The 23,375-nt window shown below is 44.8% G+C and overlaps 1 protein-coding gene across 1 annotated transcript in view; it reads left to right on the top strand.

Moving 5' to 3' along the window:
• Positions 1–9,107: 9,107 nt before the first annotated feature.
• The window catches only part of MAST2 (microtubule associated serine/threonine kinase 2), a 113,279-nt gene continuing 99,011 nt past the window's right edge, over positions 9,108–23,375 (top strand). Inside the window, 2 exon segments of the mRNA XM_031969200.1 lie at positions 9,108–9,189; positions 10,404–10,546. Coding sequence (XP_031825060.1) covers positions 10,496–10,546 — 51 coding nt within the window. The 5' untranslated portion in view covers positions 9,108–9,189; positions 10,404–10,495.

The following is a 23,375-nucleotide window of genomic DNA, read 5'->3' as shown; positions in this document are numbered from 1 at the left end:
TGTCCTAAAGGTAAAAAGAGGCACAAAAAATTCACTGAAAAAAGAAAAGAACTCTTTTAAAAACAGATTGGCTAGACCAGGAGATCATTATATACTTCAACAACAATACTATATGATGACCAGTTCTGATGGATCAGGCCATCCTCAGCAATGAGATCAACCAAATCATTTCTAATGGAGCAGTAATGAATTGAACTAGCTATGCCCAGAAAAAGAACTCTGGGAGATGACTAAAAACCATTACATTGAATTCCCAATCCCTATATTTATGCACACCTGCATTTTTGATTTCCTGCACAAGCTAATTGTACAATATTTCAGAGTCTGATTCTTTTTCTACAGCAAAATAGAGTTTTGGTCATGTATACTTATTGTGTATCTAATTTATATTTTAATGTATTTAACATCTACTGGTCATCCTGCCATCTAGGGGAGGGGGTGGGGGGGTAAGAGGTGAAAAATTGGAACAAGAGGTTTGGCAATTGTTAATGCTGTAAAGTTACCCATGTATATATTCTGTAAATAAAAGGCTATTAAATTAAAAAAAAAAAAACCAGATTGGCTAAATGGGAAAAGAGGTACAAAAGCTCATTGAAGAAAATTATGTCTTAAGTTAGAATTGGGCAAGTGGAAGTTCATGACTTCATGAGAAATCAAGAAACAAAAAGTCAAAAGGATGAAAAAATAGAAGAAAATGTGAAACATCTTATTTGACAAATAGCTGACCTGGAAAATAGATTATAAGAGAGAGAATTTAAGGATCATTAGACCACCTGAAAACCATGATCAAAGAAAGAACTTAAACATCATATTTCAAAAAATTATCAAGGAAAAATGCTTTAATATCCTTGAACTAGAGGTGAAATAGAAATGGAAAGAATGCCCTGATTACTGCCTATGGCAGATCCCAAAATGAAAACTCCCCTTAATATTATAACCAAATTCCAGAGCTCCCAGGTCAAAGAGAAAAATACTTAAAGCACCCAGAAAGAGAGTTTAAGTATTGTACCTAGAGTCAGGGTCACACAAAATTTAACAGCTTCCATATTAAAGGAATGGAGGGCTTGGAAAAGGATATTTTGAAAGGCAAAGAAGTTAGAATTAGAGCCAAGAATAACATACCCAGAAAAGCTGAGGGTAATTCTTCAGGGAGAAATAATGGATACTTAATAAAATTGAAGATTTTCAAGTATTCTTGAACATATTGGAACTGAATAGAAAATTTGACATCCAAGCACAAGACTAAAACATAAAATGGTAAACATGAAAGAATAGTCATAAGGGTGTTTATATAATAAAGTTAAATTGTTAACTAGTAAGAACTTTCTCATTATTGGGGCAGTTAAGGAGCTGACATAGACAGGGCATAGATGTAAGTTGATTATGTTGCAATAATCTTCACAAGGAGTGAGAAAGAGGGATGCTCTAAGAGAAGAGAGGATAGGAAGAACTTTCTCATACAAAGAAGCATTCAAGGAAGAGCTTTTAATTTTGACAATGCTTGAATCTCTCATCGAAGTTGGTTCAAAGAATATGTATGTACACACACACACACACACACACACACACACACACACCCTTAGACAATTGTGTAACTTGCCAAATTGAGAAATAGGAGGGAAAGAAGATAAAAGGGAAGATAAATTAAGGGAGGCAGTGGATAGAAACAAAATAGACTTTTGAGGAAGGACAGAATAAAGAGAGTGAAAGAGAGAGAGATGACAACAGGATGGAGGGAAAAGCATAATTATAAATAACTGTGAATGTTATTGGGATGGGGTTCACCCCTAAAATGGAAGGGGGCAACAGAATGGATTAGAAACCAGAATTTAGCAGTATGTTGTTTATAAGAAATACACAGAAAGACATATATAGCCTTAAAGTAAGGGACGGAGCCAAATATAATATGCTTCTGCTAAACTTTAAAAAAAAATCAGGAATAGCTATCATAATCTCAGCAAAGCAAAATCAAAAATATACCCTAATTGAAAGTGGTACAAAAATTACTGAAGAAGAAAATACCCTGAAAAACAGAATCGTCCTAATAGTAAAAAGAGGCAGTCAGGGAAACTTTGTTGTTCAGTTGTTTTTTGTAGTGTCTGATTCTTAGTGATCCTATTTAGGTTTTCCTTGGCAAAGATACTGGAGTGATTTGTCATTTCCTCTTCCATCTCATTTTATAATCATGGAAACTACATATTGCTGAAAGGTACCATAGACAATGGAATAATATTAACATTTTAATGGCAAGTTTATCTGATAAAGGCCTCATTTTTCAAATATGTAATCAGTATAAACCAAGTCAGATTTACAAAGGAACCATTCTCCAATTGATAAATGATCAAAGGATATAAACAGCAGTTTTTGGAAGAAGTAATCAAATCCATCTATAGTTATGTGAAAAAAAAAATACCCTAAATCACTATTGATTAGAGAAATGCAAATTAAAACAGCTCTGAGATACCCCATCACACTTGTCAGAAATAATAAATGCTGGCGGGAATAAGGGAAAAATAGGTATACTAATGAATTGTTGATGGAGTTGTGAAACTGGTCTAACCGTTTTGGAGAACAATTTGTATCTAGGCTTGAAAGGCTGTCCAACTGTGCATACCTTGTGACCTAGCAATACCACTACTAGGTCTGTACTCTAGAAAGATCAAAAGTGTGTGTGTGTGTGTATGTGTGTATGTGTGTGTAGCAGCTCTTTGGTGACAAAGAAGTTGGAAATTAAGGAAATGCTTATCAATTGAGAAATGGCTGGACAAGTTGTGGCATGTGATTGTGCTGGAGTACTACTATTAAGAAATGAAGAGGAAGAGTTTCAGAAAAACATAGCAAGATCATATGAATTGATGCAAAGTGAAGTGAGAATTGGGAGATCATTGTTCACAGTAATAGCAATATTGTAATGATGATCAACTATGAGAGACTTGGTCTGATCAATACAACGATCCAAAACAATTCCAAAAAATTCATGATGAAAAAATGCAGTTGACCTCCAGAGAGAGAACTGATGAACTCTGATTAAGTAAAAAATTTTCCTTGCTTTTATTTTGAAATGTGAAAGTGTATTTTGCATGATTTCACATATATAATTTATATATTTATTGCCTTGTCAGTGGAAGAGAAAGGGGGTGGAGGGAGGAAAAGAATTTGGAAATTCAAAGTTTATTTTATTTTTCTTTTAAAAAAAATTTAATAGTATTCCCCCCATTTACATGTAATGATAGTTTTCAACATTCATCTATGTAAGACCTTGAGCTCCATTTTTCTCCTTCCCTTGCTTCTCTTCTTTTCCCCACCCAAGACAGCAAGCAATCTGATACAGGTTATACATGTGTGATCATGTTAAACATGTTTACATGTTAGTCATGCTGTGGAAGAAGAATCAGACCAAAAGGGAAAAGCCATAAGAAAAAAGCAAATAAAAAACAGTGAAATAAGCTTCCTTCTGCATTCAAACTCTAAATTTCTTTCTCTGGTTGTAGATAGCATTTTCTACCATGAGTCCCTTGGAGTTGTCTTGGATCATTGCATTGCTGAGAAAAGCTTATTGTGTCAGTTGATCATCATACAATTTTGTGATTACTGTGTATAATATCCTCCTGGTTCTGCTTACTTCACTTATCATTAGTTCATGTGAATTTTTCTAGGTTTTTCTGAAATACTCCTGTTTATCATTTCTTATAGTATAGTTGTATTCCATTACAGTTAATATACCAAAACTTGTTTAACCATTCCCCAGTTGATGGGCATAATTTCCAATTCTTTGCCACCAGAAAAAAGCTGCTGTAAATATTTTTGTCCATGGGTCCTTTTTCCTTTTTTTATGATGTCTTAGGAATACAGACCGGGTAATGATATTGCCGGAAGTGCACAGTTTTCTAGCCCTTTGAGCATAGCTCCAATAATTCCCCAGAATGGTTGGATCAGTTCACAACTGCACCAATAATGCATTAGTGTGGAACTTAAAGTTTAAAATAAAAAAAGAATATTAAATTTTTTTAAAAAAATTGTAAAAATACTATGTAAAATATTAGAGAGGGGCAAAAATCATCTCCTGTTTTATTTTTAGTTTTTTAAATAATGGCAGTTTTAAATAGATTTTATTCTCCAGAATAAGAATTAAATTTCCATTTGTTTACTGATAAAGGGTAATGTTTTTCATTTCCCTCCTTCAGCACACATTCAAGTATTCAGAATGCCCAAATTTCCTTTTTTTAAAAAAATTTTTTTTTTTATTTAATAGCCTTTTATTTACAGGTTATATGCATGGGTAACTTTACAGCATTAACAATTGCCAAACCTCTTGTTCCAATTTTTCACCTCTTACCCCCCACCCCCTCCCCCAGATGGCAGGATGACCAGTAGATGTTAAATATATTAAAATATAAATTAGATACACAATAAGTATACATGACCAACCCATTATTTTGCTGTACAAAGATCAGACTCTGAAATATTGTAGAATTAGTTTGTGAAGGAAATCAAAAATGCAGGTGTGCATAAATATAGGGATTGGGAATTCAATGTAATGGTTTTTAGTCATCTCCCAGAGTTCTTTCTCTGGGCGTAGCTGGTTCAGTTCATTACTGCTCCATTGGAAATGATTTGGTTGATCTCATTGCTGAGGATGGCCAGGTCCATCAGAACTGGTCATCATATAGTATTGTTGTTGAAGTATATAATGATCTCCTGGTCCTGCTCATTTCACTCAGCATCAGTTCATGTAAGTCTCTCCAGGCCTTTCTGAAATCATCTTGTTGGTCATTTCTTACAGAACAATAATATTCCATAATATTCATATACCACAATTTATTCAGCCATTCTCCAGCTGATGGACATCCATTCAGTTTCCAGTTTCTAGCCACTACAAAAAGGGCTGCCACAAACATTCATGCACATACAGGTCCCTTTCCCTTCTTTATAATCTCTTTGGGATATAATCCCAGTAGTAACACTGCTGGATCAAAGGGTATGCACAGTTTGATAACTTTTTGGAATGCCCAAATTTCTACAGTAATTAAATGTTATTTTAAAACTACTGGTGCCTTGGCTAAACATTGGAGTCCTTCATTTCTGGAAAGCATGTGTGGAATGCTCTTTTTTCTGGTGTGTGTAGTTGACCTCTTCAGTGTTAAGTGGAAGAACTACCTCCAGATGGGGCTGTGTTCCCACCCCCTGGAAACTCCTAGGCATGCCCCCTGCAGTGATGGGGTGCAGACCTTCTCTGATGCTCAGGTGCCTCCTCCCTGGCAGTCTGGTTCTTATCTGACCAGTTTGTCAAGGATCTTCAGTTTGTGTTTATCGCCAGCTTTGCCTTGGAGTTTCTTTGTGTTAGAAACATGTTTCAAGAGACTTTTTTGGAGGACAACTCGTCCTTCTCATCTTTAACTTTTGTATCTCAGCCTCCTAGACCGTATACCCAGTGTCTTCTCTGCTCAGATGGCCAGGGGATCATGTTCTTCCTCCCTCTTATCCACAGCAAAAATGTGGAGGATGCCCCCTGGGGACAGGATTCTTGTGAGCTTAAACGGGCTTTGTCTTTGCCTTCACCTTCAGGCTGGTTATCTGACTAGACGGTAAAAGTCTGTGTCTGCCTGATGGGGCTGGTGGGATTGTGTTGGTCAGAGCTGTCAGAACTCCACTGGCAGTTGAGGGCCTGCAAATTCTCGGTTGTCTCCGGATAAGACGGCATCTTGAACCGCTTTATCAAGCCTCGGCCTTCTTGGGATTGACACTCTTATTGACCACCTTGCCATTGACGTTCGGCAGGAGTTTCTGGATTTGGGGGATCCAAGTATAACCACCTCTCAGGACAGAGTCATGAATCTGTGGATTATGTGGCTTGGCATCTCTTAGGACCTTTCCCACAAGGTACAGCGTGCCATGGAAGAGGTCAGCATTCAGCTCTTCCCAGCAGCCCCTAGTCTACTTTTCTCAAGCATCTCAATCCCACTTCTGGCCTGGGCTCTGGAAGGGAGAGCACACTTTGCCTGAGTGCACAGATGGCGGATAGTCCTTGTTCTTGCTGATGTTCTTCTTGTGCTTTCATTTGAACTCATCAGTGGCGTGACAAGACCATGCCTTTGGCAAAGTCCTTACCATCCACGGGGGTGTCCCCAGCTACGGACTGGACTTCAGAGAGGCCATCCTCAGGGTAAGACTGGAGACAGTGAAAGGCCCGTCTCCACATTTCTTGCAGCACCAACCTGTTTGTGCCAGCCATAAGCCAGAGCCACAGCAGGTGGCTCACGGACGATTCAGTGCTCACTGGGAGCAGTGATGGTTCTACCAGTCGGTGGCCGGATGCTGGGATTCTTGCCGGCCGATCCTGTGGTGATGGCGTTTTGACGGCCTTCCCGAGGTGCACTTCAGCATTGTCTTTCACGTTGGCCAAGATCCTGGAAAACGCTTCTATTAGATGGAAACTCCTTTGTGCTCCACTTGGACCTGAGACCTGTCTGTGTTTCCCCACCATGAGAAGCTGGCACTTAAACTGGCTGTGTTCAAAGCTGTGGGGTGGGGTTCATTGCATTTGGTTCTTTGCAGAGCTCCTGTGTCGGTGAAGGTGACAGAGCAGTGATCTCCACACCCTGGAGCTGAAAGACTTCCTCACAGGAGTGAGCTGTCCCAGGATCAATGCTGTCCCAGGGATGTAGTTCGGCTGTGGGTGGCTGTAGCTGACCACTGCCACGGCACTCTGCAAAAAAGGGCGGGGCAGATTTTTAGAATGTAAGGTTAAAAGGATGGTGGTGGTCATCCAGTTGTGTCTGACTTTTTGTGGCCTGTTTGTAGTTTTCTTGGCAAAGATCTGTGAGTGGTTGGCCATTTGCCTCTCTGGCTCATTTGACAGATGGGGAAATTGAGGCATATGGGGTGAAGTGACTTGCCCAGGGCCACACGACTCCTAAGTGTCTGGGGCCAGATTGCAGTTCAGGAGGAGGAGTCTTCTTGCCTTCAGGCCTTGTGCTCTGGACATGATGGTGCTCTCTGGCTGCCCCAGAAGAATGGTTAGTGGTCATCTAGCCACAAGAAAGCGGTTTGCTCACAAAGAGCTTTCCCAAGAGTAGACCGGGCCAGTCTTAGCTTACTTCCTTGGAAAGTTGCTGTGATAGTAAATTTCTGTAGACATAACTTAGCCATATTTAATTGACTGGATTTATTGTGTTTTTATCTCTGGTTTTCTATATCTTATTTTACTATTTTTGGAAAAGTTTTACAGCTTAATATTTTATGCCCAGCCTTACAGCCAATCCAATATTGAACCCCATCTCCTAGCAAAGAAAAACCATTGCTCAAAACTGACCAAATGACTGTATCTGAAACTGTGAGTGGTGTCCCCCTCCCCTACCTGCCATCTCCCACCTTTTTCCCAAGGAGAGAAAGGTTCTCTGGGACCAGAATGGGTCAGTAGAGTTAATCTGAGCACTTGGCTGCCCTATAAGTGAAGTTAACATTAACATAACATTTATCTAGAATTTAGTACGTTTTCTGATCGTCTCCTGCTATCAAAGAAAAGATGGGGAAGTATAGACTGGACGCAGAGTTCAATTAGCTTCCTTGGGAGTGAGAGCCTGGGGCTGAAGGACCAGATTCTGAAGAAAGGAGTCATTCATGATTCAGTATCCATTTAGATCTTCAGAGGAGTGCCCCACGCTTCTCTGCTTGACTCTGTCCTTTTTAACTTTTTTGATCAGTGATTTGGACAGAGGCATAGATGACATTTGTTTTTTGCTTGACCTATTTTAAAACAAATTTTATTGATGTCATTTGCTTTATTTATTATGTCCCATTCATTTTCAGATACATTTCCTTACCCCATCCAGGGCTCCCTTCCTTATAATGAAAATTGTAGCTATCTGATGAGGTATCAGTTCCTTACCTCTTCATTGAAAGGGAGGGGGGAGGTGCATGTAAATTGGTATCTTTTCTTTACAGCTCCCAGATTTGATCCTTATTTTCCTTCCCTCCTAGAGAGTCATGTATTATAATAATTAAATAGAGTAAAATAAAAATTCAGTAAAAGCAGATAAAATATTATGGAAAAATAATTTTATATGTACCCATAAGTCTCCCAGTTCTGAAAGTAACGTCTTTGTCTTTTCCCATCTCTATGGGGCCAAGTTGTTCTTTAAACTTTTACAACTTTTAGTTTCAATTGGCTTATGGTTCTTTGTAATTACTTTGTTGCAGTCGTTATGTGTGTTTTTCTGTGTCTGTTTACTTCACATTGCATCTATTCATATAAAAGTAAAGACTTCTCTAAATTAATTGTTTGTCATTTGTTACATCCTTAGACTCCATTACATTTGTTTAGTCAGTCCTCAATTGATGAACATCAACTTAGTTTCCAGTTCTTTGCTACCAAGAGTTCCAGTTCAAAGACTTTCCAGTTCTTTGCTACCAAAATATCACTAAAAATATTTTTGAGAAGGTTCATATTCTTGGATCACTTTTTTCTTGGAGACCAGCTTTTGGTTGCATTTGTTTCTGTCATTTGTCTATGTGTATGATGATTCCTGTTGCCTCTGGGACCTACAGTAGGTTTATAGTTTCTTAGCCTCAGTTTCCCCCTTTTTACCATGAAAGCATGAGAACTCGCATTAATCGTGTCACAGGATTGTTGGGGGATAGGGCTATTCATTTACTGACTTAAACGATCAACAAAGAGGAGTTCTGTCCACATCCTAAGACCAGTTGCCTCCTTGGTTCTCAGTCTTTGTGGTTAAGGATAAATGTCCGTTTTTTTTTTTCCTGGATCTCCCCAACCAACACAGTATATCCCTCCCTGCAGATGACCTCTCTGGTTTAGTTCAGTTCAGCAAGCATTACTTAAACACTTACTCTGTGCGAAGTTATGTGCTAGACTTTAATAGTAAAGCGACAGAAGTGAACCTCAGGGACGTTCAGTACAGGGATTGGGACAAAGGCATGGTCCATTTTGATACTGGTGCAGGAAGGTAGGATGCTTGTTCTCAGCAGAGGGTAGAGATAAAACCCCTGTGGTGGTGTTTTTCCCACAGGATGTTAAAGCCAAAGGACCCAGCCCCTTGATCTTCCGGAAGCTCAGCAATCCTGACCTGTTTTCCTCAAGTGGAAAAGCCAAGCTTCATCGGCAGCTGAGTCAGGATGATGGCAAACTCCGGGGCCGGGGGAGCCTGGCCACAGCCCTGTCTCTGTCAGGTGAGTCTCCCTGGCCACGCAGCCACAGCAGCTACTAGAGTTCCCGGGGCGTTTCCCTGATATCTTAAAATCAGTCGGTCACCAAGCCTTTACTAAACATCTACTGTGTGCCAGGCCTGTGCCAATAAGCACTGGCAAGACAAAGAAAAACTCCCTGCTCCCAGGGAACCCCCCCCCCCCCGCCCCCGCGATGGGGGAACCACATCCCAGTAGCCAGGTCCAAACCATTAGTTCCAGGATATCTGGAAGAGATCCTCACAGGGCCAGGACTGGCAGAGGACCCCTGCAGAAGGAGAGCTGATAGGGAGAGCGTACAGGGCCCACATTGGATAGGGATGGGGGCTGGCATTTATAACATGTCAACGTTTACAAACACTCTCTCATTTGATCCTCACAAATGGGGGCAGGGAGAGTCTGTTGCCCTCATTCTACCAAAAAGAAAACCGAATGAGAGTGAGTGCCCCGGGTAAGGCAGCTAGCACCTGTGTGAGGCCAGATTTGAATTCAGAGCCTCTGATCCCAAGTACAGCCCTTGTTGGTGGCATTGAACCACAGCCACTCACCCTGCAGGGTTACAAATGCCTTTGTGAAGGAAGCAAACAGGCCCAGTTCCCCCATTTTAAAGATGAGGAGAGGCCATACAGATGGCACGCCGTTTGTTGTGGTTCAGGCCCAGGGTTTGCCTTATAAGGGCAGCCTCTTGGCCATTGGGCTGTGCAAGTGCTGGACAGATGGGTCTGAGACAGATATTTTTGGAAGGCTCCGGTAGAGAGGGGTCAGACAACTTGTGGTGCCTCCAGTGGCCAGTATGCTTCCTGGCACAAAACCGGATTATTAGAGATGCTTGTGGACCAAATGAGACACTCCCTTAAGAAAGGGCTTCCCAGTGAAAGAACCATTGCAAGCCTTCCTGATTGGCTGGAGGGAGGCCCCTATATCCGTCATGTATGTGAGTGTGTGTGTGAGTGTCCCCCCTAGGCCTTGCTCACAGAGCTTAGTGTGGGGTCTGTTGTATGCCCATGACCAGAGGCTGCAGAGGCCTTCCAAGGGTGCCCAGCTCCCTGTCTCAGCTGTAGCCCTGCTTCTGGACCCTTTTTCTGAATGTGGTGCCCCTTTGGGGCCATGGCTCCCCCCTGACCCCACCAAGGCTCAGGTTTACTTAAGACAAGTCTGCTCTAGCCCTTTACCAGTCTGTAATGATTCTCCCCCTGCAGGCAAGCAGCTGCTGCCTTTGTCCAGTGGTGGGCACAGTGGTGGGGGACAGCCACCCTGGCAGTGCTCAGGGGAAGCCTCCAACCTGGTCCGTATGAGAAACCAGTCCCTGGGGCAGTCGGCCCCATCGCTGACAGCTGGACTGGTGAGTGTGCCTCAGTTCATTCTTGTCTTAGGACTTGGGGTTTTATTTCCCTCTGTGGCGTGGCCCTGGGGCACAGGTTTGCCTTATATGCACTGGAGCTGGACTGGCACTCACCACTATCTGAATGAGCCTATGTGAATGGCCCTAGCAGGTGAGGGGCCCACAGATGGGCACTGAGCTAGTGGCGCACTTGACCTTGCACTCCTGCTTGTGGCAGCCCTGGCTAGAGTCTGCTGGGATCAGCAGAATTCAGCCCACTGGCCCCTTGGGACAGCTGAGCAGGCTGGCCCCAGGAGCACCGGGCAGCACTGCAGAGTCCTGTCATTTCCCAGCTCTGCTCTTTTCTAAGAAAGCCCCGATCTTCTAGCCTTGTTGGGGACAGAACGAGATATTTATAAAGCACTTTGCAAACCTAAAGGCTTTCTCTCTTTCTCTGCCATCTTTGTCTCAGTGCTTGGGGCTCCTAGGGCCTGGCAGAGAGCCTTCCCAACCACACTGGACAATCCTTGGCCTTGCTCCTCTCTGGGCTGCATGAAGGTTGCTGGGTCTGGCCTCCCTGGCCCACTCTGCCCATCCACCCTGGGCACTGAGGATTTGTGAATGTCCTGGCCTCGGACCATGTGGCCTCTTCAGATTGAGCTAGTCTCTGAGGCTGTGGGCGGCTGTGGGAGGAAAAGTAATCTTCCTTTTCATCAGGACTTTGGTTAGCCTGAGTCACCTTTCCTAGGGAAGGACTCTGGCAAAGTTGGACATGGGGAGGCCTGATCCTGTTCTTTGCTTTTTCAGGGATATGTCATTGCATCTTAATAGTTTTAAAAAAGGAAAGTTTCGTCTTCTTGAGGGTGTGTTTCCTTAGTTTGAGATTTCAGAGATTTATCTGTTTTAGGAAAATTAGATATTGAATGAAAAAAAACAAGGAAAATTCTTGAGCTGTGAGTGGGGGAGACACCTTCAGATGAAGTCGCTTAGTCAGCAGGCATTGATGAGGTGCCAGCGCTGCCAGGCCCTCTGCCAAGCTGCTCTCAAAGAAGCATGACAATAACTGGTCCATACAAGAGATATGCGGAGTGGACGGAAAGTTACTTCATGGAGGAAAGCATGTAGAGTGGTGGGGCGTGGGGCGTGGGAATGGGCGAGGCCTCCTCCTAAGGTGGGATTCCAGTTGGGGCGGTTCCCAGTATAGGGCCTAGCAAAGGCACAGAGCTGGAAGGTGAGGCTGTGCTTGGGAGGAACCTTGGACTGGGTGGTGTATTTTATTTTTCCAAATATGTGTAGTTTTCAACATTCATTTTTATAAGACTTTGTGTTCCAAATATTTTCTCCTTCCTTCCCTTAACCTCTCCTCTCCCAAGATAGTAAGAAATCTGATACAGGTTGTACATGTACAATCCTTTTAAACATATTTGCATATTTGTCATGTTGTGTGAGAAAATTAGACCAAAAGGGAAAAACCAACAAAAAAGAAAAAGCAAACTGTAATATTCTTCTCTAAAATATAATGTTCTCTGGGAGCAGGTTTCTCGGGGGGGCTTCTGGAAGCAACCTTCAATTCATTTCAGTAATCACCCCAAATGCAGCCAGGTGTTAAAGTCCAAATCCTTTATTGTTTCTTTCCAAATCTTGTCTTCTTTCCTGGGGCCTGGTTAGCTTAGAGATCTATCTCTCTCCTTTGTTCCGTGGGTTTAAACTCCTGCCACCAGTCCTTTGTTTTCTGTCAGCTTCTTGAGGTCCTCCTGAATGTGTCTTTGTTTCTGTGGGGGAGGCAGGAGGACTGCCGCCACGGTCTCTGTTTTCCCTAGTTCTCCCTGACTACCTTCCCTGACTTCTGAATCTCCCCGACTTCCAAGGGTTTCTGCTTCAGCCTCCAGCCACCATAAAGGTGGATGATGGAATGAAAATATCTCAACCTCTAGCTTCTAGTGCTCTTGTCCTTTCTGGCCCTGAGAGCTTCTTGCTTATATGCTCCACACTGAGTACACACCAGTCATTACATCACTAGGAAACCATTGTTTGTTGTAGGATTAAATCAATGCTAAACTGGATTTAACCACTGTCTCCTCAATTCCATTTAGTACCTTGTTTCAAGTTCTGGCCCAAAACATCTCCTTGTAGGATTAAATCAATCATACTGAACCCATGCTCAATTAGAAAACTATTGTCTCTATTAATTCCACTGACTTAGCACCTTGTTTCAAGTTCTGGCAAACAAACAAACAAAGGGTGAAAATTTTATGCTTTGATCCATATTCAATCTCTATAGTTCTCTTTCTGGATGTGAATGGCATTTTCCATCCCAAGTCTGTTGGAATTGCCTTGAATTACCAAGTTGCTGAGAAGAGCTGTCTGTCATAGCTGATCTTCATATAATTTTGTTGTTAAATATGTAGTTATCTCCTGGTCCTGCTCATTTCACTCAGCATCAGTTCCTGTCAGTCTCTCCAGGATTTTCTGAAATCGTCCTTTTGGTCATTTCTTACAGAGCAATAATATTCCATAGCATTCATATACCACAATTTACCCAACCATTCTCCAGTTGATGGGCATCCACTCAATTTCCAGTTTCTGGCCACTACAAAGAGGGCTGCCACAAACATTCTTGCATATGTGGGTCCTCTTCCTTCCTGTAAGCTCTCTTTGGGATACAGGCCTAGTAGAAACAATGCTGGGTCAAAGGGTATTGGACAATTTCTTCTAGATTTCTTATGGGGCCTGGATTGGACTGGCTGCTGCTGACATCCCTTCCAGCTCTCAAAATTCTGTGACTGTGAATAGCAAGTAAGTTTGAGTGGAGGGGTGAGGGCATAGGCTGGGTGGTTCACTTCATCCTGTACTGAAGGGACTTGCTCGAGTTTTCTGAGGTGAAAAGGTGATGTGCTTTAGAAAAACCCCTTTGGGGTGATTTGGAGGATGATTGGAGGAGCACAAGGCTGGCCAGGAGGCAGATGCAGGAGTTGTTGGGGGCCCATTCCAAGGGGGTGGTTTCAAATGGACCATGAAAGGGATACGAAAAGAGGGGTGACCTGAATTGGAAGCTGATTTTAATGGGAGGGAGTAAGGAAGAGCGAGGAGTCAAGAGTGACATCTTGGTTGGGAGCCTAGGAGACTGAGATTGGGAATCTCAGTAATCAGGTACAGTAATCTACAGCAATCAGGAAGGTCTGTAAAGGGGGTGCAGAAGAGGATGCTTTCTGTTTCAGCATTTGGAAATTCAGTGTTCTGGGATATCCCAGTGGCAATGTCTAGTAGGCTGTTGTAGCTGCTTGGTTGGGAGTTGAGGACTGGGTATGGGATGATATGGGATCCTATGCATAAAGACGGTAACCAAGTCCATGGAAGGTGAGGAGGTCAGGAAAGAAATAAGAGGATTTGGATGAAATCCCCAGCTCTGGGGGAATGTTAAATTTAAATGTGAACCTGTGGATGTCTAGTGTCGTTGTTGAATTGTTAGGCTGTTGCTTTGCAGGTGTGTGGCTGGCTTCTTTCTCAGCCTTACTCTTTGGTAGCATTCTCGGGTATCAAGGTTGGCTGCACTTCCATGAAACAGGGCTCTTCCTGAGAGGGCGGAGGACCTCAAGAGGTGATCCTTCTTTGGGGCAGCCCCTCATGGAGTTGGTGACTTTCTGGGTCCCCTCCAGATCCATCCCCTGGCTCTTAACCTTGCGGCATAGTGCCTTGGGCCAGATTTTTAAAAAGTCATGGACAAAGAAACAGAAGGAAGCAGGATGAATCCAAGAGTGTCTCATGGCTCGTTGGAGAGGCACCTCTAGTGGGTGTGTGGACAGAGGTGGACGTTGAATCCGGAAGACCTGGATCCAGTGCTCTGCTCTGCGGCTCTCTGACTGTCCTCATTCCCTGATGCTCAACTGGTGAAGACAACATACAGAGGAAAGCTGAAAAGCTGGAGAGGAGAGGAGGGAGGTGTCCAGTGGATAGAGAAGCCAAAAAGGCCCAAATGAGGGGAGGAGGATAGGAGGGTCCAGCTTTCCTATTTCCTGTCTCCCCTTAAATGAGGTGTGAACCATTCAGGGCTCTGTGCTCTGAACAGAGGGGCAGAGGGAGAGATGGGGCTGACGCTGAGTTGCTGGAGTTGCCCAGGAGGCGAGTTGCCAGCGCCCGGGAAATCCTTTGCAAACCTCCCTGCTTTATATGAAGGTCGCTGGTCTGACCGCTCCTTAGCCTCTGCTGCCTCCATCTTTCTCCCTGGCACATGTAGACCAGAAGGTGTTCCCTGGGCTCTCTCCAGGGCTAGTCTTGACCTTCAGCCCTCGCTCTCTGTCAACCCCCAGTCCCTTTGGGCATCCTGCACTAACCGTCTGTAAGGGGCCGAGTTAGTCTGTCTGACTCGGAATTAGTCTCTTTCTATTCTTTCTCCTTAGTCTTCCCAGGCTGTTACTCTTGAGGGCACCACATGCTCCTCTTCTTTATCTTGTGAAGGATCATCCTCAGTTCTTTCCTTCCATTAGCCCCACGGAGCTGTATGGAACTCCTTCCCACACCTCTTGCCTATAAGCACCATGCTCTGTCTCCTAAAGGCCCACCTCCCTCCCTTTGCCCTGGCTGTCCCCTCTGCCTTGAATGTTTTTCCCCCTTGTCTTCCTCTCCTGGCTTCCTTTGAGACTCAGCTCCCTTCTCTCCTCCCCCCCCCCCCCCCAGTTTCTAGTGCTTTTCCTCTGAGATTTTCTTCCACGTGCATTGTTCATTTTATCTACATCTGGTTACGGGGTGTGGGGCTGTTCAGGGATAGAGAAGGGGGAGGCATGGCTTGTCAGCATTTTGTCTGAAAACTTTCTCAGGCGTCATTGCGAGTTCAGTGTGAATCGTTTGGGAGGCAGAAAAAACTAGCTCAGTGTAGGGTGAGGGGGGCGGGAATCCTCCCTCCGGTTCCTAGTGTAGCGGGCTCTTCACTGTGGGCAGGGAGGCCAGTGTCCTCTTAGTTAGATATTATCAGCAGATAGAAGTGGATACTCTCCTCCTTTGGCATCCTGGAGAGCTGCATGGAAGAAGCAGAGTCATTGAATTACACAGTCCAGGAGGCGGAAGGAGGTCACTCTGTCCAACCCTCATGTGACCAAGAGTCTTTCAGCTCACAGATTTCCCAGGAGAGGCACCCGCGCCCCTCCTCAGGCAGCCCCTCTGACCTTGGGGTGGCTCTCATGGTTAGGAGGCTTTCCAACATCCAATGTAAACCTGCTTCTTTGCCCCTTTCCCCCAGCTCTTGGTTCTGCCCCAAGGGCCCTCCTGGTCAAACAGGCAGCCTTTCATAGGCTTGAAGGTGGCTCTCAGGGCCCACCTGAGCCTTCTCCATCGTGCTGGTGTCCGGGTGATTTGAGCCCAAGGTCCGTCCTTTGGAAGTCATGGCCTTTGAGCAAAGTTCCGAGCTGTGCATGTGCAGGAGCAGGAGGGGAAGAGGCCTGATCTGCAGTGGAGAGGAAGGAGCGGGCGTCTAGACGACTGGGGGCTGGAACTGGCCTGCAGATGGCCTGCTCTGCCCACTTCCACAAGCTCTTTGAAAAGTAAACTCTGTTCTTTCCCCGCGGTATGTGGGGCTCGTTCTTTTAGCTGGTCTGTAATAGCGCTCAGGCAGCAGCCCTGAATGCTGGGGAGTTGTGTCTGCATTTCTCTTAAGTGAGGGGCGGTCGATAGTGGGAGGGGGGCAGTGCAGGTGGGGGTTAGGGGTCCTGCCAGACCTGACTCCAAACTTTGGTGCTCTGTTTTCTGCCAGCCCCTAAAGGCACCGGCCTCAGAACGTAGCTGAGCCAGTACACTCAGTGCTCCTGAAGCACTTCCCCTCTCCTCCTAAACCTTCTGTATTACTGGAGAGGGCTCCCCCCAGCCCCTCAGGCTCATCCCAGGAGTCGTCCGGCACTCCACATTATTCCTCACCCCCCATCTCCAAGCCGGAGCCAAGGCCTGTGGATTTCCCCTCTGCCATGTCTCTCGAATCTCTCCCCTTCTCTCCTCTGAGTGCCCCCCCACCCTGGCATGGGCCTTCATCAGCTCACATCTGGGTTATTGCAGCAGCTGCCAGGGGGCTGCCTGCCTCCAGCCTCTCCTCACCCCAGCCCATTCTGCTTTAGTTTCCTAAATTGGGTCTGACCCCTCTCACAATCAGTAACCTCCAGTGACCCCCTGTGGCTTCCAGCTCGAACTCACTTCTCTGACATTCAAAACCCTTCCTGATCTGGCTCCTCTTCTCTGTCCAGGTTCCTTACAGCTTCTTCTTCAACGTATACTCTTGGAGCCAGGACTCTGCTCTCCTGGCTGGTCCTCTCAGCTGTGAGCCTTTTCTCTGGCTGTGCCCCCTGCCCAGTGGGCTCCCCTCCTCCCCTCCTCCTGCCAGTTTTCCTGCACTCTTCTAGTCCCAGCTCTTCATTGTAGGGCCTTCCTTCTGTCAGCAGTTTCCTGTTTCTGCTTTACACATCATCTTTGTGTATATTTGTGGTCATGTTTTCTCTCATTAGATTGTGAATTCCTTGAGGGCCAGCACGGGTTTTTGCCATTCTTTTTTTTTTCCCCTCCATAGTATTTTATTTTTCCAAGAACATGCAAAGAAAGTTTTCAACATTCATTTTTGTAAGATGTTCCAAATTTTTTCTCTCTCCCTCCTTTAGCCGCCCCTCTCCAAGATAACGAGCAATCTTATATATGTACAATTCTTTTAAACATTTTTCTTTATTTGTCATGTTGTGCGAGAAAAATCAGACCAAAAGGGAAAGAAAGAAAAAACAAATATCCTGTGCTTTGATCCACATTCAGTCTCCATTGTTACCCCTCTGGATGTGGGTAGCAATTTCCCTCCTAAGTCTTTTGGAATTGTCTTGGATCACCACATTGTTGAAAAGAGCTAAGTTCATCACGGTTGATCATCACATAATCTTGTTGTTTCTGTGTACAATGATCTCCTGGTTCTACTGACTTCAGCATCATGTAAGCCTTTCCAGTCTTGGGATTCTTTGTATTCCACAGAACCTGGCATAATAATAAACGTTTATTTATTTTGTTTATTGATATGTTTATTTATTAATAAATATTAAATTAATACATAAAGCATTTAGCAACTATCATGTTGACAGTATTGAGAAGCTGCTATTTTGTTTCTGAGGCAATAGGGAGCCACTCTAGGTTCTTGAGGAGGATGACAGGGTTAGGCATGTATAGTAAGAGGGAAGACTGGCCAGCAGTTTGTCTGCAAAGAACCTGGTGGGGTCTGAGAGTATCGCCGGCAGCCAACAGTATGATGTGGCAGCTTGAGTCCTCTGGGGTTCCCTGAAACATGGCACAGCTTCCAGGAACCAGGGAGGAGTGGTCTTCCTGCCCTTGGGCTCATCCCCAGTGTTAGGAAGGACTTTGATAATTACAAGAGCATCGTTAAGAGAGGAAAGATTGGTTGGGAGAAAGAAATGGGAACATTTCTCCTGCAGAAGAGGTGACTTGGACAACGGAGGAGCTGCCTTCAGGGAGGGCAAAACCAGGAGCAATGGAGGAAGTTAAAATCAAGCAATCCCTGAACATGATTAAGGTCCCTAACGTGGCGGGCCCAGCAGCAGATTCTGGGGTACAGAGGAAGAAAGGGCCTCCTCTCAAGGGGCAGCTGTTCTAAGTGATGGTAATGAAGGGACAAGCACTCTTAGACACTTCAGCAGAGCAGGTTTCCAGAGAAGAACAGAATGCAATGGGGAGCAATAAAAGGGAGGTTGGTGAGTGGTAGAGAGATCAGGAAAGTCTTGAGGTGCAAAGTGGCGCTGCCGTGATGGGGAGGCGCAGAGAAGGCTCCCCTATCCTCCTGGGAGCTGGCCAGCACCACTGCAGCGGCATGGAGGTGGGAGCTGCCAGGGGGAAGCAGAAGGCGGGGTTGGCCCAAGGACTTTCTCTGGGAGGGGACAGGGAGCAGCTGGAGCCCATTGGGGAAGGAGGTGCAGGGACAGATTTACAGGAGCAGCCCAAGCTCGTGCAGAGGTTTCCTGTCCAGAGCAGAATGGACACCTCGGGGCTGTCTGCCCAGTCTGTTAGCAAAATGGGAATTCTTTGTGGGCGTGATGCCTTGAATCCTGTGAATCTGTGGATGTGGCAGCAGAAGGGGATGCCCAGCATAAGAAATCATGCCAGGCAGTTTGGAAGGCAGGAGGTGGCTTGGTTGCCTCCGGGTGACTGACTGGGGCAGGGCAGGGAGGGGCTTCCCAGAGGGACCCTGGCTGCCTACTCCCTGCCCAGTGGAGGCAGGGGCTGCTGAGGCTCCCTCCCAGTCTGAGGGGAAAGAAGCAGAGGCCAGAAAGGCAGGAGTTTGCTGGGAGGAAACTTAGCCCGCTTCAGGTGATTTTATGCAATTTGAGATGTTTGCTGAACAAGGGAAATGATTCCAGAATCCATTTGCTTATCAAGCGCCTCTGGGTGCCAGACCCAGTGAAAGTCCTGGGGCTCCGACACCAAAGTGAAGCCAGGCCTGCCCTCAGGGAGCTGACATTCTAAGGGGAGAAATAATCTGTACACAGTCCTTGGGTGGGTAAATAGTGCTCGGGCAGGATCGGGCAATCAGGAGAGACCTCTTATAGGAAGTGGTACCTGAGCTGGGCTTTGGAGATGGGGAGTGGGGAGGCAAAGGTGAGCAGGGAGAGAGAGCTTGTGCAGCGGCTCATTGGAGAGGGAAAGTGCCGTGTCAGGCATGGAAAATGGCCAGCTGGAAAGCATGGCTAGAAAGTGGAGAGCGTGACTGGCCTTAATTAACATTAATTTGAGTCTGGAAAGATATGAAGGACTGTGTTGGGAAGGACTGAACGTTTTTATTTTAGAAATTAAAATGTTATTTCATTTTCCGATATGCATTCTTTCCTCCCCATCTTTATCTCCCCCTTCACCCAAAAAAGTGAAAAAAAAAAACAAAATCTAATTTTGTTTGCTCTCTGAGACTCTGAAATCGCTGGCGGGAGGCAGGGGACAGCATGTTTCATTGCCAGAATTCAGAGAAACCTTTGAGGACTTGTAGGAATTGATGAAGTGATATGAGTAAAACCAGGAGAACAAATACCAGCAGTATCACACAGACACAGAACTCTGAATGAAACTCCAATCAACCCAGTGACCAACCAGGCCTAGAAGACTCGCAATGAAACATGCTGTCCGTCTCTTGTCTCTTGCCATTTATTTGAGAGACTCGGGGCAGACTGAGCCATGGCCAACAAAGGAATTGTTTCCTTTTTTATAGCGCAATAATATTCCATCATATTCCAATACTGGTTTAACCATTCTCCAGTTGATGGGCATTTTTGTCAAAAGAGCTGCCATAAATATTTTTCCTCTTCCGTTTCTTTGGGGGTATAGACCCAGTTTAATAGTTTTTGGAACCTAATTTAAACTGGACCCAGTTTATATCTCTGCCAGTAGCATTAGTGTCCCTAGTTTGCCACACCTGCCTTGGTGTTGATTTGTTCTTTTTGTCAATCATTCTTAAGGGTGTGAGATAGTACTACAGAATTCTTTTAATTTGCATTTCTCTAATTATTAGTGATTTAGATAATCTTTTCACATGACCTTTCTAATTTGAATTTCTTCCTTTGAAAGCAAGCTGTTCATGTCCTTTGACCATTTATCAGTTGGGGAATGGCTTTTTGGAAATTTGTTTTTTAACCTAGAGGCAAGAAGGAACCACTGAAGTATCCTAGGAGTTCTCATTTATATAATGATGGGGTTTAGAAATACTATATGACTTATAAATTTTACCACATTTTATTCTCACAACCACTCCAAGAAGTATCTTGTTTTAATATCTCCATTCTACAGTTACGGAAACTGAGGAAATGTCATAGTACTTAGCTGTACCAATTTGGCAGGCATGTGAAGGAGGGATTAGAGAGGGACCATATAGATCATATAGAAAGCAGTTGCAGCAGCACCACCAGCAGCAACAACAACGATGACTGCTTATTGAAATGATGCAGGGCAGAGGCAATGACCTGAACTAAAGTGATGTGAGGGGAGGGAAAGAGAGCTGGTTGGTTATCATTTTAATTAGAATCCTTAGTTCTTTCAAAGTTGTTTTCCTTCATAGTGTTGTTACTATTGTGTACATGGTTTTGGTTCTACTTGTTTCACTTGGGTATGCAGAATTTTATCTGTGGTATTTAGTGTGAATATTTAGCTCCCAGCCCTTACAGATGTAATCCTTTGGTTCTAGCTGCTCAGTGCTTAGCATGTTATGTTTAACAAATATGTCTTCACTAAAAGCATGCATTGGTTTTATTTGTGTAAAAGCTTTAACATTTTATATAATTGACCATGATTGTTTAGTCTTTTATGATCACTTCTGTGGTTTTCTTTCTCATCTTTATCTCTCTCTAGCTTGGATAACATCATCATACTTGCCACACATTAGAAATTTGGTAGTTTACTTTCTGTAGTTTTTGAAATAGTTCACAGATGTAGGAGATATTTGTTTTTTTTAATACTTGATAAAATTAATTTGTAAATCTATCTCAATCATAGTTTTATTTTTCCTTATGACTAGTTCCTTTCTCCTCTCCCCTTTCCCTTTGATTGGTTTAGATTTTCCATTTTCTACTTTTTTAAAATCTGGGCATTTTGTAATTTTGAGACTCTTCATCCATTTTACTAAAGTTTTCAGTTTTATTGCCATGTAATTGGATATAATTTCTCTTATTTTTCTCCAGGATCAGATGCAAATAGTAGTGGCTATCCTCTATGCTTGGAATGGTTTTCTTCCTCATTTCTATCTTTTAGAATCCCCAATTTTCTTCAAAGGCTTGATTCCCATCACTTATTCTTCCTGACCATCTCCTGACTTTCACTCTCATCTTCCTCTTTCTGCCACCTTGGTCTCCATCCCTGCCTGCTCTGGCTCCCATGCCTTGTCCAGAACCAAGTCTCTAAGCTACTTTTAGTCATATAGCACATTGCTGCTGCCCTTCCAAATCCTGCTCCCCCCTTTCCAGTTTCTGTTTATCTGTCTGTCTCTTACCCATTTATCCATTTATTTACATATAGGACACTTGCCTGATCATTCCACTTGCTCGTGTCCTCAACGAATGAAGAGATTACTTTGTCCTATATATTTTGCACATAGTTTTATTTTGTTTTCTGTGTGCCTGTTACTTTTTTCTAGTGGTATATAAACTCCTTAAGAGCCGGTGCTAGTTTCCTTTTCTCCTGAATTCAAACCCAGTGTCTGGCACATAGTTGGGGCCTAATGGATTTTTGCCATCCTCCCACTGTGAGAGCATGCTTCTGCACTGTGGCCTCCATCTCTCTCTTTTCTGACTGCAGGTATTCATTCATTGGATCTGCTTTTCTCTGTCCCCTTCCCAGTCTGGCTCTGGGCATGGTTATCAAATCCACATGCCTATTATTGAGAAGGACGTGTGCCAGTTGGTCAGCCTTTATTTCTCCTCACCATCTCTGCCTGTCCTTCCTCAGAGCTCCCCTTTGGCCATCCTCCTTCTTCTTGGAAGTAGGGATTCCCTTTCCCAGACAGTCAGTAAACAAACATTAATTAAGCACTTACTGTGTGCCAGGCATTATGCAGACTTCTGGCAGTTGAAAGAAAGGCAAAAATAGGATCTCAGTCCATGAGGAGCCTGCATTTTATGTGGGGAGAAAAGACATAAATAACTGTCTATACCAGATAAATGCCCTCACAGCTAGCTGGCTGATCGGGCCAAGGGATGAGGAGGGAGGGCACCAAAGACAGGGGCACAACTGGCCCCACGGAGGCGGAGCAGGAGGGGCCACTGCTCAGGGGTCGTGAGACCCAACAGACAAGAGGGAGGCTGGAACCTAGCAGTCTTGGAGGCATCAGAGAGCCACTGGTTGGGGGACTGAGGCAGTCAGCCATGTATCTGTGTGGGAGACAGACTGCAGGTGAGAACCCTCCAGCCAGGCTCACCAACCAGAAGGCCCTGGCAGTGAGTTTTACTTGTTACATTTGTTACCAAGTATGCCAAGATTTTTTGTTTTCTATCTCATGAGAGGTAGAAGGGAAAATAATCTTTTTAGAAAACAGTCCAGCCATGGGACGATGAGGACCTGTACCAGGTGAGCAGTGTCAGGAGAGAAGGGGGCGGGCTGGAGAGACGCCTCAGAGGGGACGTCGATGGGCTTGGGCACCAGCGTGAATAATGGCAGGTCCGAGAGGGAGGAAGCCGGGACGACCCCGAGGTCTGGGTTGTTGGGAAGTCTATGGCGTCCTCAGCAGTAATTAGGGAGGTAAGGGACAGGTGGGATGGGCCTGAGGGCTCCACGGGGCCCACAGCACACCTGAACATGGCTGACTCAGATTAAAATGCTGTGTGCACACACACGCACACAGCTGGCAGATCCTCAGGTCCAGTTAGTGGCTGGCCCATTGTACATCACTGGCCTGTGGGATCTCCTGTTTGAACTCTGTGATGGGCGACTGGAGAGGGGAGACTTGGAGAGGGGAGACGGGAACTTGGGATGGATAAATGGATCGGAGAATCTGTTTCTTGGATGATAAATGAGGGCATGGGCGCCAGATCAGGTTGGATGAAGAAGAGGAGAGGGCTGAGGACAGAGCCCTGGGTTGCCCCACTTGCCCCTCAGGTGGGCCACAGGACATGCAGGGATTCGAGGTTAGAAAGAAGACTGTTCGAGAGCAGAGTATCCAAGTAGAGGGGCGAGGGGCGAGTCCTGACCGTTAGCCTCGGCAGTGAGCACTGAGAGCGAGCTTTCACTGGGGTGATGACGTCAGGAAGAGATTGCAGAAGTGGAAAGGAGAGGGAGGAGGAGGGTGGCTGGGGGAGGGAAGATTAGTGGGGATGAAGGTGCTTGTGGACCAAAGGTCAGAATGACTACAGATAAT

This window comes from Sarcophilus harrisii, chromosome 4 (genome assembly GCF_902635505.1).
Source record: "Sarcophilus harrisii chromosome 4, mSarHar1.11, whole genome shotgun sequence".
Classification (NCBI taxonomy): Eukaryota; Metazoa; Chordata; class Mammalia; order Dasyuromorphia; family Dasyuridae; genus Sarcophilus; species Sarcophilus harrisii.
This window is presented reverse-complemented; position numbering and strand designations above follow the sequence as displayed.